We start from the raw sequence: 15,989 nt of genomic DNA, 5'->3' as shown, positions 1-15,989 counted from the left end.
GAAACTAAACGAGAGCAACATGCTGCTCAGTAGAAATGTTCACTTCTGGTTTGACTCTGTAAAAGTTTTGAATCTCACGAATCTGTCTGAACATGAATCCTCTCTTTCCCCGTCGCTCTGGATTCAACAGGGCGTCAGGTTGATAGATGGCATCGCACACTCGGTCGCTCGCTAAACTTGACCTACTTTCTTTTCTAGGTCAAAAAAGCAGATTCAGTTTTTCCTCCACAGCTCGGTTGTTTTTCTTTCTCGGCTCCTGACATGTTAGATTTGGATTTGTCTTCCAACTGCGACCGTTTGTCTTTAATATCTAAATTTAAATATTCAATGAAGTAATATTACTGAGGATATGAAGCTTTGATCCCTGTTTATAGATTCAAGTATCTGTGTATCATCAGCATGGAGAAATGCTCTGCAGGTACATGGGACTTTCATATGCAGCAGCGTTAACCTCCCACCCACTGCTCTCTGTCTTTATTGGTAATTTTGCATTTCTATAAATGGATGTTTAAGCCTTGAGGAGATTTACAGCGTTGCCACGGTTCAGAGTTGAAAGGCTTCTTCTGCTGCAGAGCACACAGAGGTGTGAATTCATATTCCAGCAGGGGACGTGTTACAGTTATTTACAGTTTGCTTCTTCCTTTATTTAACTCTATACAGAGAGAGGATGGAGGAAAGATGAAAACGTGACAAGCAGCAGGTCAAGTTTGTTTATTTGCTGCTTTCTGCTTTGTTTTTTGAAATAATCTTAAATACACTAAATACAAATACTTAAAAATCCATGTTTGATTGAAGTAGCACTTGCACCAGCACATAATGAAACCAGGATTCTTCTGATTGTTGTTTGTGTCCCAGAGAGGACGAGAAGTGAAACACCTGTCCTCTGTATTTTGAGACTCTACCTCTTATCAGCACTCGACCTTCTGGGTCAATCAACCCACGGAGGAGATGTCCTTATCACTCCACGTTCCCTCCGAACCTCAGTGGTGCCCGACTCGGAGCCCTGTGGGTTTCCGTCCCGGCAGCGGGTTAATTACATTCACCTGGCGTCCCGGGCGTGAATCCCTCTCTGATAAGATGGAGGAGTGAAGCCCGGGAGGGTTTGGAGATCAGGAGAGAGGAGGAATCTCAGCTTCTGGGCTTGTGACTCATTAAAGACAGTGTTGTCCTCTTAGTGCACCGGACACAAGCTGTTAAGTGTTTAGCTGAAACAATCTGGATGCTGACGATTACAAAGTTTGGTCGAGTTGATGTAGAAGACCTAAAACCCGATAAAGATAAAACACAAGTAGCTTCTGTGGACTGTTCTGGACAGAAAATGCCACAAAAGGCTGGTGCACGTCAAGAAAGTGCAAACACGCACGGCTGCTGCAGCAGATAATGGATTTGTACATAGCTGCACAAAGTAGCCTGTGGTCTGAACAGGCACGTGGAGGAGGTTTCTGCCTCGGGGACATTAGAGAACATCCCGAACATCAGCAGAGGTCAGTGAGGAACCAGATCGTTTCCACGTGCTCTCTGATTCCACCTGTTTAATATTTAATGCCTAAGAGAAAACATCTCTTTCCTCTTTCCCCTTCAATTCCCTTCGTTTACCCCCCCTCCTCCACATCTTCTATCAGCCTCATCCTGACCTCCTGACCTCCTGCTCCCGTCTTCATCTGAGCTCCAACGCTGCTCGATCAGTCATAATACTGCACATGGTTTCTCAGCTCCTGATGCTGAAATCCGAAGATGCCAACTCTGAAGATCTAAAGAGGCGGTTGGAGCTCTCACGTTTCCTTCGTCATCACATGGAAGTGAGACGTTTCTCCAGCACTTTGTGTTTAGGTCTAGAAACACAAACACACACGCACATGAGGACACTCGGTCTGATTGTCTCTTAGCGTCCACTGCTCCGTCTCCATCTGCGTGTGCTTTTATTTTTTCTCATCCCCTCCCTCCTCCTGTTTTGACATTTATTTTCAGATGGGAGTGTGTGAACAGTGTGTGTGTGTGTGTGTGTGTCGGTGTGTGTGTGTCGGTGCGGTTTGCGTCCCTCAGGGCTTTTCTCTGTGACACCTATCAGTTTGCATCCAGTCACTTGGCAGCGTGAAAGGCCGGCTGGTTTCTGATCCGCCCGATTGTCTGGCTTCGTTCTGCTCTGAAGGGATTTCAGACCAAGTCGCGCTCTCAGCTATAATCCTATCACTTATTTCCGAAGAATATTCCAACGCCCGATATTACAGAAGGGCTCAAAGTCCCTGAAGTGATAGGGAGGGAATAGTGGAGTGACATCATCGGAGGTAAAAATACCACAGAGTGCTACACACTGTAAATCCCCATGGGAATATTACACTGCTTCACTGTAATTCACAAGAAAACTATGAAAACTGCAGCCTTTGGTTTTGTGTTTCTCTTTTACCCTGTCGAATAAATATGAATATTATAAAGTCTTAATTAGATTTTAGGGACACGTGCAAACTCCTGCAGCTTAATAAGATGATGTAATACTCTTTGATTAAATTAAAGCATGTGTTGCGTAATCTGTCAGCAGAGCAGATTGCTAATTAAACCCCACGCAGGATTCTTAGTTAAGTTAAAACAATCTAATGACTGAGTTGCTTTATTATCGTGCCACATCTTTAATTAACTGAGTGGAGGACTGGATTATACAGTGACTTTAAAATTCATAAAGTTGTTAATAACACAGCCGGGTTTAGAATCAGATTTCTCCATAAGATGAGTGAAATACTTCAGATCAGCACCACGGACAGAGATACGTCCACCGGCTTGTGACTCATTCAGGACCCTGGACAGAGGCTCCAGTATAGATTTAGGTATAACAGATTAAATCGGTCTCTTATCAAAATAAAAGCCCATGTCAAAAAACTTTCAAAATAAAATCCTGACTACCATGAAATTGATCTTAAATACTAGTCATACTGTATTACCATTAAAAACCGGTGTTATATTGGTACAAATGTTTTAACACACGTGTATATACAGAAAGTAATAATAATTTTAATGATTTCCCAGTTAAATATGAGGCCACACTTTCAAATTCAATGGTCCCAGTCATTTCTAGAGACTGACTGATGATTAATCTGTGTGTAATAATATTATCTGTATAGAAATAATTGTAGGTTGAAGCTTAATATATATCCATATGAGTAAATAACAGTGTATGTATATATATATATATATATATATATATATATACATACACTGTTATATATATTTCCGTTTAGTCACTACCTTTGTGTGGTTGTTCTACGGAAGTAAAAGCCCAATAGAAGAAGTATGTTGAGGGGGCTTTTATTTTGAAGAGCTCAGCGGGGATGTGTGCTTCCGCTGTTCCCGGCAGCTTGACGCTCGTGCTGCTGCTAAATTGAGGCGCCGACGGGTCTGGATGTTATTACCGGAGCGAGCCGCTGGATCCAGGCTGAGCATCGACCCCGAGCCGCGGCCACAATGACGGCGTCCAAAGACCCGACCAAGAAGAAGCCCAAGGAGTCTCAGCAGGACGAGGTAGAGCACCACACGTGTGTGACTGGACAGGGGACAGGGGACAGACATGATGGAGGGACGAGGGGGACAAACTGTGGAGACTCCCGCTGCTGCTGCTCTTTCAATTACTGCAGGATTTAATGAGAATAACAGGGGGACGGTGGAAGGAGCTCAGCGCGGGGACGTTCACACAGGTTCTGTCTCCTCCTCGGGTCTTTCTCCTCCTCGGGTTCTGTCCTCTCCTCGGGTTCTGTCTCCTCCTCAGGTTCTGTCTCCTCCTCAGGTTCTGTCTCCTCCTCAGGTTCTGTCCTCTCCTCAGGTTCTGTCTCCTCCTCAGGTTCTGTCTCCTCCTCGGGTTCTGTCTCCTCCTCAGGTTCTGTCCTCTCCTCGGGTTCTGTCTCCTCCTCGGGTTCTGTCTCCTCCTCAGGTTCTGTCTCCTCCTCAGGACGCGTCTCACCACAGCAGCTTCACTTGTCTCAGTGCGAAAGGACAGTTTGCTTGTGAGTGAGACAGGATGAAATCAGACTGGGAGTGATTCCAGCTGCGTGGGGATTCACGTTTAAACTCTAAAGTTGTGGTTGTGGGTTTTTTCCAGGTGGCTGGATTTGTGTTTTTGGGATTGTTGACTTGTGTGTGTGTGTTGTTGTGGGTGGGTGTGTGTGTGTGAGCAGCTGTGAGATGTGTAATCTGTCATTGTGTTGAGTTGACTCAGAGGATGAACAGCGACCAGCATCCTCAGCTCTAATGCACATAATCACACACAAACAGGCTAATTCCAAAACTCACGTGTGTTATAACAGATGAGATCCGTGTTGTGTTGTGTTGTGTTGATGTTTCCGTGAGAATCTCAGTTTCTCCTCCTGTAAATTCAGATTCTTTCTTTATTTGTCGCCTTTTTCTTGTTGTGTTTTTACCTGAGAAGTCCAGAATGAAACGCACAAGGCTGCAACCTTAAGAAGGATTTTCTCCAGACTATTCATAAACCTGTGAAAGACTCATATTGCATATTGTACGTTATTCTAGATGGTGTTTCCAGTCTTTATATTTAAAATAATTTATTTATAGTTTTAGTTTTTTACAGCCTCTTGCAGAAGAAACAGTTTTTATCCAGTCTCAGGTTCACGTCTGCAGATTCGTCAATATTTGATAACACAAAGATCTAAATCCATCGTCCTGTGTCTTTGTATCACTGAAGAACAAGTTTATAATTTATGTCCTATATGAGAGGGTTAGTAAAAAGACTGTCGCTCTGTTATCACTGTAACTGCCCCTCCTACACACACACACACAGACACACACACACACACACACACACACACACACACAGCAGTGGGTGGGGCAGTCATTGCACACCACTGGGCAATTGACTTCACTTCGAGTATTAGTTCAGCATCTTGGAGATAATTCTTTTCCTGCTGTGTGTGTGTGGGTGTGTCACTGTGTGTGTGTGTCACTGTGTGTGTGTGTGTGTGTGTTTATGTCAATGTGTGTGTGAGTGTGTGTAAGGCGAGCTTCAGTTCCCTGTCTGTCGCTCAGACTCGCTTCAGTGGAAAGTAAAGCGAAGCAAGTGACAAGTTGAAGTGTGCGTGTGTGTGTGTGTGTTTTGTGTGTATCAGTGTGTGTGTGTGTGTGTGTGTGTGTGTGTGTGTCCCTGCTTCATTAATTACACAGTTGTTCTGGGCTCGTTTGTTCCTCTTATCTTTTCCGTTTCTGACACGTTCATTCATTTACAATGGTTTTAATCACAATTATCCTTTAGTCACACTCGGGTGTTCGATGCTGAGATACCCCTATGCCCCCCCCCCCCCCCCCCCCCCAACCCCACCCCACCCCACCCCCCTGAAAATCCCTTCAATCGACTGAGATTCGTTTCGAGGTGAAAACGAAACCGTCCACATTGGAAACATCACTTGAAAGACACGATTATTTTGAGCTCATCTCTCTCTCAGTTAATGTCTGATACGATGTGTGAAGAAGACGTGTGTCTGTCTTCGTCTGTAGCTGCTCTCAGATCTGCACTGAGCTCCAGACATGTCCCTCCTGGCGTCATGTTCCTCAGGTAACTTTCACCAACCGGGGCTGAAGCCGGAGACAAAAGATCAGTGGGAGGAGAAATGATGTAATCCAGAGGCTTCAGGAGCTCTGGGTCAGCGAGTCAACACATTAAAAATCTTTACTGCCCCAGATTCAAAAAGAAAACTGATTTTCTGTCTGCGAGTCAGAAAATATAGAATCAGAAGCTTTTCATTTCGTGGAGCCCAAGTGATTTGTCACTCTAATGGCCGTTGTTGGTGGATAATCCCTGATCTGTCTAGACAGGACGAGTCCAAGCTGCATAAGAGTCTGTCTGCTTTCAAAATGTTGATCCTGAAAACCCAGTTTCTCTCTGAGCTGGGACCAGAGGAGGCTCAGGAGAGGAAGCTTCTTCCTGTTCCTCCAGGTTTCCAGTCTGACACCCGACGTGTGTTTTTCGTGTCTGCAGGAGTTCGTGGACGTGAGCGTGCCGCAGAGGAACTGGAAGGGCATCGCCATCTCCCTGCTGGTCATCGTGGTGGTGTGCTCGCTCATCACCATGTCCGTGGTCGTCCTCACACCCGGTAACAACCTCCCCTGCACAAAGGGGCTTTTTAATCCAGACGTGAATATGAAAGAAGCCACTTGACATTGATGGAGCATAGAAATCAAAACTGTATCCGGCCACTTGAAGCAGAAACAAGTTTCCTCTGGCTCGTATAGAAACGTAAAGATGCATTAGAATGAAATATTCTCAGCAGTTTCACATTTAGCTGTTTCATTATACTCTGTATATTATTAATGGCTCATATTTCATACATTTCTATTCCTACGTGTATATATACATTTATATTATATCATTTAAAGCCGCTCGGTGTCGTATTTAAACATTTCTGACAGCTTTGCATAATGCAGAGAAATCTCTTGAATGAGAATAAGGCTTATTCTCCTGTGTGTGTGTGTGTGTGTGTGATATGTGCATTCATGAATAGATGAATATATGTAATCACTGCATCTCTCCGTCAGTGAGTCGGTCCCCCCCCCCCCCCCCCCCCCGGTCGTTTGTCTTCCAGGCACCATTTTGATGAAGTGTTTGCTTTTCATCGTCTCTTTGCTTTGTCCTTTCGGTCTTCACAGATAAACCTGTGAAAATACACTGGATTTCACAATGTGTGTGTGTGTCTGTGTGTGTCTGTGTGTGTGTGTTTCTCCCCAGTGGAGGTTCCCGGCAGCAGCAGGTCCAGGCTGACGGTGGCAGATCTGTACAAGCCCGAGTTCAGCGTCCACGACCCCGAGGCCACGTGGATCAGTGGTAAGTCACATCCAGAACAAAACCACTCAGGGAAACAAAGGGAGGAACAGAGCAGCGTTTCTCTTCTTCCTTATAAATTATTGAGTTTTACTCTTTTCCCACCGACGTGGTTGTGACGTGGAGGAGACGCCGTGCATCCACACACTGTAGATCACTCTGTGGTCGGGTTGGGACTGTTTGAGTGAGTCCATGTGAGAACACCTCAATCAGAGAACCACAGATCCACCGAACAGTCGGGATCCACCGGTCACACTCTGTGTTTGTCTCTGAGCCTCCTGCTCTGCAGTGAGGAGGACGAGCTGTGGAGGAGAAGCTGGTGCAGCTGAGGAAGACGAGGACAGCGTGACATTGAGGGAAGAGCCGTGATGATGTAACAGAGGAGAATGACACAGTGCGACTTTGAGAAGAAAGTAGGGAGGTGACGTCTGAGCAGCGTTTGTTATTCGAATCCTCGTTTGAAATAGTTTGGTCAGAGGTTTTATTTTGGAAGGAGTGGCTGGTCGGGGGGATGTTTCCTGATTGGATCCTTGATTCTCTCGACCAATCAGAGACTGGAACACTCAAACAAATCATCAGTTTCCATTCGTTTCTAACCAGGATCACAGTCTCTCCCTGGGCTGTGTGATATTAAAGGAAACTAATTAAATATATCCGGATTCAACATCAGTCATTTTGTGCGTTTCCTCGTTGTGTTGATAAAATCATAATTGTTCTTTGTTTCATGTGAATTAGACGCATGTGAACTCCAGATTAATAATGAGGATCGATAACCTTGTTCACGGAGCGAGTTCCAACGTGGCAGCAAATTAAATTCAGAAAATGATCATTAATGTGAGATTAAAATACATTAATTTAAATGAAATAACTAGATAATGAAAGGATTTTCAGGTTAATTGTCTCCGTCGTGTTGAACAAATGATCTGAATAATAAATCCGTGGCTCAGACGCTGGAGATGGACTCGATCTTTCTATCAGCGCAGGTGAAACGGGCTCGGAGCTCGAAAATGAGAATCTGTCCACCTGAGGTTTCATTACAGACTCCAAACATTTGTCAGTGAGCGGAGGGAGGCGGTGATAATTCCACATTTATTAAAACCATCTATTCAGAGAGATTACAGTCTGTGGAAGGAGCCACCTGCAGAAACCCTGGTGAGAACTCTGATGAGGTAAAGAGGGCAAAGTGGTTCGTGGGACAACGTTTGATTTTCACTTTGTCCTTCGAACGCTTCCAACAAGCAGGTGACTTCATTTGACTTGTGACGGAGACTTGATCACATGAACAGCTGAGACACCATAGAAGAAAAGCTGCAGAGCTCCATCTCCCTGACCAACCTTTTACCAAACCTTTGTGTGTTTGTGCATGAACCCATGAGCTAATCAGAGCGCCCCCTGCTGACGTGCTGATCCAAACACAGATGGCCTCACAGTGTCGTGTCTTTACTGACTCTGGGTCAGATCCTCCCACCAGGAAGAACCAGATCTAAACGATATAATAAGAAGAAGAACTGTTGGAAAATCCTTTACAACACTCCACTGCCTCACGTCCTCCCAGTTCCCCGGCACTGGTATCGTAAAGAGAGAGAAGTTTAAAATACGTCGACGCTGCAGTTGCTAAAAAATGTAGTTTCCTAAATCCTCTGTGCACACCCCCAGCTGAATTGAACACGAGCAGCTCTGGTGAAGCCTGAAGGTGACACGCCCACCTCCACTGGGGGTCAGAGGTCGATGTAAACAGTGGTCGGCCATTAACTGCAGTGTTTTGTCAGCGTGCCCTTGAGCAGGACACAGACTCGGACTGAGGTCTGAATGCAGCAGATCCACATCTGTGTCACGACGAGCGTCAGTTCCTCGCTGACCTTCCTCCCCCCCGACACCTCCTCCCGCCCCCTGGTTACATAAGGAGCACTCTGCTGGAGGTGTTGGTTCTCTGCCCGACGTTTGACCGAGCGCGCCCCCCCCCCCTCTACATCAGATCACATGTTCTCGCTCCCACTCGAGTCCGAATGTGGATAATCTGAGATCCCAGTGTTTCTTATCTGCCTCCACGACAGATTGTCTCCATCCGGGGGAAGAAGGAAAGTAAATATCAGCTCCAGCTGTTTGACCACATGACAGTTGAGTTATTGCCCCGGTGGTTAAATCAGGAAGATGGAGACGGAACATATGAGCTGAGGGACGAGAGACACAAGGGCAGAAGCAGAGAGAGAGAGAGGGGAGAGTGAGAGATGGTTTCCCACCGCCTGCTGCGTCCTGTCCTTCCACAGGGAGATAATACTAATCACTAGTCCCGCGGCCTGTGGCTTCTCATTATGGGCTCTGGTTTGGGATGCCTCCTAACACTGACACACACACACACACACACACACACACACACACACACACACACGCTTGTGAGAACCTTACTTCAATCCCTTAAATCAGGGACATTTGATCTGATAGGACTCAGACGTCTCCGACTGACTTTGTATCAGCTCCACCAGCTGCTGTTGACAATCAGCTCAGTCTGAGGTGTTTACAGCTGCTATAACCGATATTTTATGTAAACATACTTGATTATTTGTATATGAAACAAGTCAATTTAATTTATGAATTAGAGGATTATTAGATAATTGAGTGGAAAGGCTGGAAAAAACCCTAAAAACTCAAAAAACCTTGGACAAAACAGATTTGATGTCCAGAAGTCCAACTTATACTTTCTTTTAAATCTTAACATGACCTCTGTCCAGATGAGGTTTCTAATTTGCCTCCTTCGTGTGTGACTCCTCCCTTTCATTCTGAAAGCAGCTTCAGAAAACCCTGCAGGCGTCGGTGCTCTCTCACTTGACTGCAGAGCCGTGCACGTTGTTGTTGTGTGTGTGTGTGTGTGTGTGTGTGTGTGTGTGTGGAAGCCGTCAGCTTGTGTTTGACAGCAGCTGAATTACATCATCTCAGACTGAGAAGGGAATCTTTTTTCTTTTCCCATCAGAACCACAATATTGAATTTTCCAGCCCAGCAGGGTCAGACGTCCCATTAGCACTTTTTGTTGAGATTGATGATAAAGTTGGGAAATTACCGTCTGACACGTTGTTGTGGTGTAAATCTGAAGTCGGGGCCGGGTGCGATGAGGAGCTGAGAGCCCGGCTCTGGATTTACTGCTGCGCCTCCTGGAGGAGTCGTGCAGGCAACTCAAACAAGTCCTCCAAAGAGAGACATTTAGAAAATAGAGAGAAACCCAGCTTCTCCCACGAGCAGCGACAGGAAGGAGTCGATGGATCGTTCTGTGTAATTCTCCTTTTATCATTTAAATCATAGAGTCCTCCCTTCAGTAACATGTCCCCAGCAGGTCCTGTGTGAAGCTCGTGTTACTGAGATGGAGAGATAGATGAAGGTGAACACAGGAACATGGACGCTCCCCTTCAGCCACAGTGAAGCCAGTGCAGAAGAGCCTGTCTTCTCTCAAATGACTCCACTGGTCTCAAAAGGAAGATCTCACCACGGAGATGATAAATAATAAATAGCGTCAGCCTGCAGAATGTCCTGTGATGTCACGATGGTGCAGAGGTAACAAGACGTGGGGTTCTCTGTGAAGGGGAGGAGCTTCCTTCACCTCAGAGAGAACTTTGACCTTCTGGAGTAGAAAACACAAACCAAACATCTCCTCCTCAGGTCTCCACACGGTAGCTTGACCTTTGTTTTGACGAGGTGAGGTCACGTTGCTCTTTGCCGACGGTGAAGTGACCTTTCCAGGAGCCGCCGGCTGTTCCATCCTCTGTTCTTCTCCCCCTCAGATTCCGAGGTGGTGTACAGGAACCGCGACGGCCACGTCATCAAGTTCAACTTCGCCCTGAACGAGACGGAGGTCATTCTGAGCAACAGCACGTTTGTACGCTGGGTTTTTTCTTTTGCTGTTTTTTAAAGATGAAGTCGTGGTTTCACGTTTCTGTTATCATCCAATAACTGTGTTTATATTTGTGCTTCCTGCTTGTCAGGTGGCTTTCAAGGTGGCCAAGTACTCGCTCTCTGCAGATCTGAAGTACGCGCTGTTCGCCTACGACGTCAAGCGGGTGAGTTTCTCTTCTGAAAAGACGTGTCTCCTCCAAATGGCCCGATAGATCAGAGTCACAGTGAAACCAGCCACAGACCTGCCGGAGCCTCCTTCTGGTTTACGTCCCTCTCACGCAGCCGTGGATCATCGTCAACATCACCAGCTGCTCCTCTCTGCTCGCTCTTGTTTACTTCCTGGCCGCCTGTCATTTACTTTGTTCTCCTGTGCAATACCCACGGGTGCTGTCAGTCTCTCATCACACACACACACACACACACACACACACACAGACACACACGAATGCTGTTTTCCTGTTGGACGTGTCGATGAGGAACGTTCTCCACAGGCTCCTGTTGATTTACAGTAGAAACATGAAGCAGCTCAGGAACCAGGAGAAGATCCAGCTCCTGGTGTCAGGGCCTTTCTGTCGGATGGATTTCTGTTTGATAGAAGACGGATTCAACGGCTCATCCATCTTTATATATAGAAACATTCATGCTCGAGCATCATTTTCACTCCATTTCCTTTTCAGCACATTAAATTAATTGCGTTCCCTTTTTTTTTTTTTTTGCCAGAGCAACGTGAAATCCCCTTGAGGAGCTGGTATCGGCTTGAAATGTGGTTTTCTTTTTTTTTTTTACTCAATTGAATTTCTCTCAGCCAGTGCACGGCCATGCGTGAAGAGAACTCAGCTGAGCAGGAAGCAGCTCAGCTCACCTGGAGGAGCTGAGGAGCTGAGGAGCTGAGGAGCTGAGGCTCGTTTCTGGGAGAGAAATAGATTTTAACTTCCAGTGAGGAGCCGGAAGTTTCTGCAGAGACTGAAGATGTCAGAGGGAAGTTTGAGGAGAGAAAAGCAGAATCAATATCTCAGTGTAAAACGTCACACAGGATGAAATCATGACCAGTTTGGGATCAATGCCCTGAAATACACGACTTGAAATATGATTTAGCTTTAATTTAAGGAGCCTCTGTTTAGGAAAAACACACAATGGTCTATTTTTATAACACAGCACCACACACACACACACACACACACACACAGAGAGATGTGGTTTTTGAATCTGTAATTTCCTGAGATTGTTGTTTCTCTTTTATCCTTCTTCTGTTTGTTGTTTTCCTGCGGTTGTTATTTTACGAGACGCTTCAGTGACTCCTCTTTCGCCATCGCCACAGACTTATCAGACCCAGATCAATATTTCTATTATGTGACGGTCTGAACTCTGATTGCAGATTTACAGATATTCCTACACGGCGTCCTATATCGTCTACAACATCTACACCAGGTGAGTTCACTCTGCTGGTTTTATTTCTATGTTTTTAAATGTGATGACGCTCTGTGATGTTGTGTGTGTTTGTGTGTGTGTTTGTGTTTGTGTATCAGGGAGGTTTGGGAGCTGAATCCTCCTGAGGTCCAGAACGCTGTGCTCCAACACGCAGCTTGGGGCAAACAAGGACAACAGCTGGTACGTCTAAAGGCCCCAGCTCACACCATTATGAGTGTTATCATATACCATGTGTGGACAGTGGGAGGAGAGTGTGTTCCCAGTCTCTGCATCGTGAGGCTTTCAACGGGAATGTGAAAGTTCATTCTGATTAAAACCCTTGAAACCATTCGTGACCTTTTGCTCGGCTGTTGAACAAAAGAGCTTTTTTTACATTTTCCCTAAATGTTGTTTTTTTTGCCCCGGGAGCTCAGACTGTTAAAAGAGGAACGTTTTATTTGCATGTGTGTGTTGACCCCGACAAAATGTGACAGAAATTCAAAGTGGCCGCTGGAAACCGAGCCGGGGGAAAGTGAATAAAGAAGAATCCAGGTGGAGGCAGGATGTTTGTTAACATGCAGGAAACGTCACACGGGCTTACTGCACCGGAGATCAACAAGAGGCTTTAACAGGAAAAAGAAGAAGCACAAATCAAATCCAGGATTTCTGTGTTTCTCTCCAGATCTACATCTTTGAGAATAACATCTACTACCAGTCGGATGTGAAGAGCGTCTCCCTGAGGATCACTTCCTCCGGGAAGGAGGGCGTCATCTTCAACGGCCTCTCTGATTGGCTGTACGAAGGTGAGCGCCCGCGAATGTTCTGTGAAGTGGAAACACGGAAAATTAGAAAGTTTCTGGACTTTTCTGATGCATCTTTAATCTGTTTGTCTATAAATTCTGTGTGAAATGTTCAAACTCAGCCAGCTGCAGATAGTCAATGTTTTTTTTAGTTGTTTATTCTGTGAGCAATGTTCAATGATCTTAAAACGAGTCAAAGATTTGTCTCTGACACTAAAACAGCCGCGGAGCAGACGAGACAAACTCGATGAAAAATCAACAACAACAAGCGTCCACGATCCATTAAGTCGCTGTGTCAACAAATTCAGCACCGAGCTGCAGTTTGCACAGAGAGCAGCAGAGACAGAGACAGATGGGAAACCAACAGGAATCATTTCAGCTCGTGGATTCAGTTTCACAGTGAAGGAAAGAGCAGGTTTATGTTTTACTCTCTGATTCAAAGCTGTATTTTGGCTGTTTTTGACCAGCGTTCACCAGATTAGACCGAATCCACACATTCAGCTGTAGAAGCTCATGTCAAATCCTCTTGAGACTCTGGTTCCTGCTCGTTGTGGTGTTCTCCTCTGAGCGTCAGGAACCTCCTCAGATGTGTGACCTGTCTCCTCAGAGGAGATCCTGCGCTCACACCTGGCTCACTGGTGGTCACCGGACGGGGAGCGACTGGCCTTCCTCACCATCGACGACACCCGGGTGCCCAACATGGCTCTGCCCCAGTTCACCGGCAGCACCTACCCCAAAGGGCTCCAGTACCCCTATCCTATGGTAAGCCCCCCCCCCCTCCTCCAGCTCTACTTCCAATCAGGCGTAGTGTCAGGTGGTGTCTTCAGTCCATCAGTGTGTGTCTCCATCTGACGTCTTCAGGCCGGTCAGACCAACCCTGCGGTCAAGCTGTCACTGGTCAACCTGTTCGGAGCGACTCACACTCAGGAGCTGCTGCCTCCAGATCAGCTGCGGCACCGAGACTTCTACGTCACGATGGTGAAGTGGATCAGCCCCGCCCACCTGGTGGTGCGCTGGGTCAACCGGGCGCAGAACCTGTCGCTGCTGACGGAGTGCGACGCCACGCTGGGAGTCTGTCTTCAGGTGGGTGCTACTGGTGCTACTGGTCCATGGAAAGAGATGCAGCTGACCAGTGAGTGTTCACCATTGATTCTTATCGCCCCCTGGTGGCTGGCTGCAGTACTATTATATACAGTGTTAAAAACAGGGTGAGACATCATGATGACAACTGAGAACCTTTAATTGCCTCTTGGTTATTTAGCACCATCAGCTGGTCGGTTGAGTTGAAGCCTGACACTTGAGCATCGGATGTCTTGTAGCCTGTCGGCGCCGTGACCTCTCTCAGAAATGGAGAAATGCAATGAATCCTGGGACACGTTGTCCTGAGACCTGTCCAAATGGCGACAGACTGGTTTGCGGTGCTGGGAGGCAATCTGTCTTCAAATTGAGACACAACTCTCATCTATGAATTATTTGTAGAAACTTAAATTCAGGTGGACGTGAAGTAATCACCTCTTATTCAACATTTGTCTGGATGAATCCCGGAGAACATTTACTGTGTGGAAAAGTGAATCTTCGTTTGTCTCCTCCTTTCTTTCAGAGACACAGGGACACCTCGGAGACGTGGCTGTCCAGACAGGTAAACCTGGACACACACGTTTCTCTTCAGTCACTGTGTCCTGCTCACTAAATGTCCTCTCAAGTGCAGGACATGAAGTAATGACCTTGCCATTGTGTGGTGGTGCATCTCCATCTGTATCTCCCAGTGATGCATGATCCATCACGGAGGCAGAACTCGTCCATGCATGAAGTGTGTCCCCTCTGAAGTCTGTGTGTCTCTGCAGGGACAGGAGCCGCTGTTCTCCAAGGACAGGAGCAGGTTCTTCCTCACGCTGCCTGTGAAACAAGGAGGTCAGGGAGACTTCCACCACATCACCATGTTCACGAAGAAGGTGAATCCCCCCTAGGTCTCCCTTCCCCCCCCACCCCCCCCTGCTGTTTCTCCTTCTAACCCTTGACACTGATTGTCCTCCAGCTGCGGAGCGACCAGGACGAGGTTCGCCACCTGACGTCAGGAGACTGGGAGGTGACGGACATCGTAGCTTATGACGAGAACAACCAGCTCGTGTGAGTTCCAGTTTAAGTTTCTGACATTAGATGCAGAGAAAAAACCAGTGGAACTCCAACTCCCAGCACTGTGGCCTTTTAGCTGCGTGAAGACACAACTCGCTGCAGAAAAACACTTATTAGAAATTGAATTATTTAACATCCGGTGCTTTGTGGCTTGTTGTTTTTCCGATGTGATCAGAATGTTCTCGGTTCTTTGACGTCTTCTCGATCAGAATTCGCCCGGTGCAGCGGATTCTTCTGTTGTGTGTCGCAGCAGTGAAGTGTGTGTGTTTGTGATCGTGCTCTGTGCGCCGCAGGGTGTGTGGTCGGGCAGCCCCGCCACGCAGAGGCTGCTGAATGCACATGTATAATAGATCCACGACCTTGTCCTACTTTAGCTGCTCTGCTTCTCTCACACAGATACTTCCTGAGCACAGAGGACTCGGCGCAGCAGAGACACTTATTCTGGTAACTCACCACAGCCCTGTCGTCCTCTCAGGTGACTCATTCCTCCTATGACCAGTAGGATAAACACGTTTCACCTCTCACAGGGTCTCCACCCTCGGCCTCTTTCCACGCAGATGTCTCACCTGTGGACTGAAGGAGGAGTGTTCGTTCTTCGAGGCGAACGTCCACCCCGACGCTCAGCACGCCGTCCTGAGCTGCAAAGGTCAGAGAGTCCGGAGGAGCAGCTTCTCTCCTCTGTCTGGATTAGTCTTCTTTATAATTTATGATCTGTTTACACACAAACTGAACCATCCGTCAGTAAAAGTAGAAACTCTCCTTCCCTGTCAGGCCCTGGAGTTCCAGCTGTGCTGCTCCTGAACCTGGACGACGTGGACTGTGAGTCGTCCTCATCACGTTTCATGTGAACCCAGTTTGTGTGTCCAGATGTTGTGTGTCTCAGATTAAGAGTCATCATCTGGTTTGTGTGGAAGCAGCTGCAGGATTCCAGGCCGGTGATTTATTTCAGTTCAAG

General features: G+C 46.7%; 1 protein-coding gene across 1 annotated transcript in view; it reads left to right on the top strand.

The window, feature by feature from the left end:
• LOC128431248 (inactive dipeptidyl peptidase 10) overlaps positions 1-15,989 on the top strand; it is a 28,165-nt gene that overhangs the window by 4,705 nt on the left and 7,471 nt on the right. The window contains exons 2-16 of the mRNA XM_053417512.1: positions 5,972-6,086; positions 6,719-6,814; positions 10,583-10,677; positions 10,784-10,858; positions 12,070-12,122; positions 12,221-12,302; positions 12,784-12,904; positions 13,509-13,663; positions 13,763-13,984; positions 14,502-14,540; positions 14,746-14,853; positions 14,937-15,028; positions 15,431-15,478; positions 15,562-15,680; positions 15,806-15,853. Coding sequence (XP_053273487.1) covers positions 5,972-6,086; positions 6,719-6,814; positions 10,583-10,677; positions 10,784-10,858; positions 12,070-12,122; positions 12,221-12,302; positions 12,784-12,904; positions 13,509-13,663; positions 13,763-13,984; positions 14,502-14,540; positions 14,746-14,853; positions 14,937-15,028; positions 15,431-15,478; positions 15,562-15,680; positions 15,806-15,853 — 1,468 coding nt within the window. The remainder of the gene's footprint in view (positions 1-5,971; positions 6,087-6,718; positions 6,815-10,582; positions 10,678-10,783; positions 10,859-12,069; positions 12,123-12,220; positions 12,303-12,783; positions 12,905-13,508; positions 13,664-13,762; positions 13,985-14,501; positions 14,541-14,745; positions 14,854-14,936; positions 15,029-15,430; positions 15,479-15,561; positions 15,681-15,805; positions 15,854-15,989) is intronic.

Source organism: Pleuronectes platessa, chromosome 24 (genome assembly GCF_947347685.1).
Source record: "Pleuronectes platessa chromosome 24, fPlePla1.1, whole genome shotgun sequence".
NCBI lineage: Eukaryota > Metazoa > Chordata > Actinopteri > Pleuronectiformes > Pleuronectidae > Pleuronectes > Pleuronectes platessa.
This window is presented reverse-complemented; position numbering and strand designations above follow the sequence as displayed.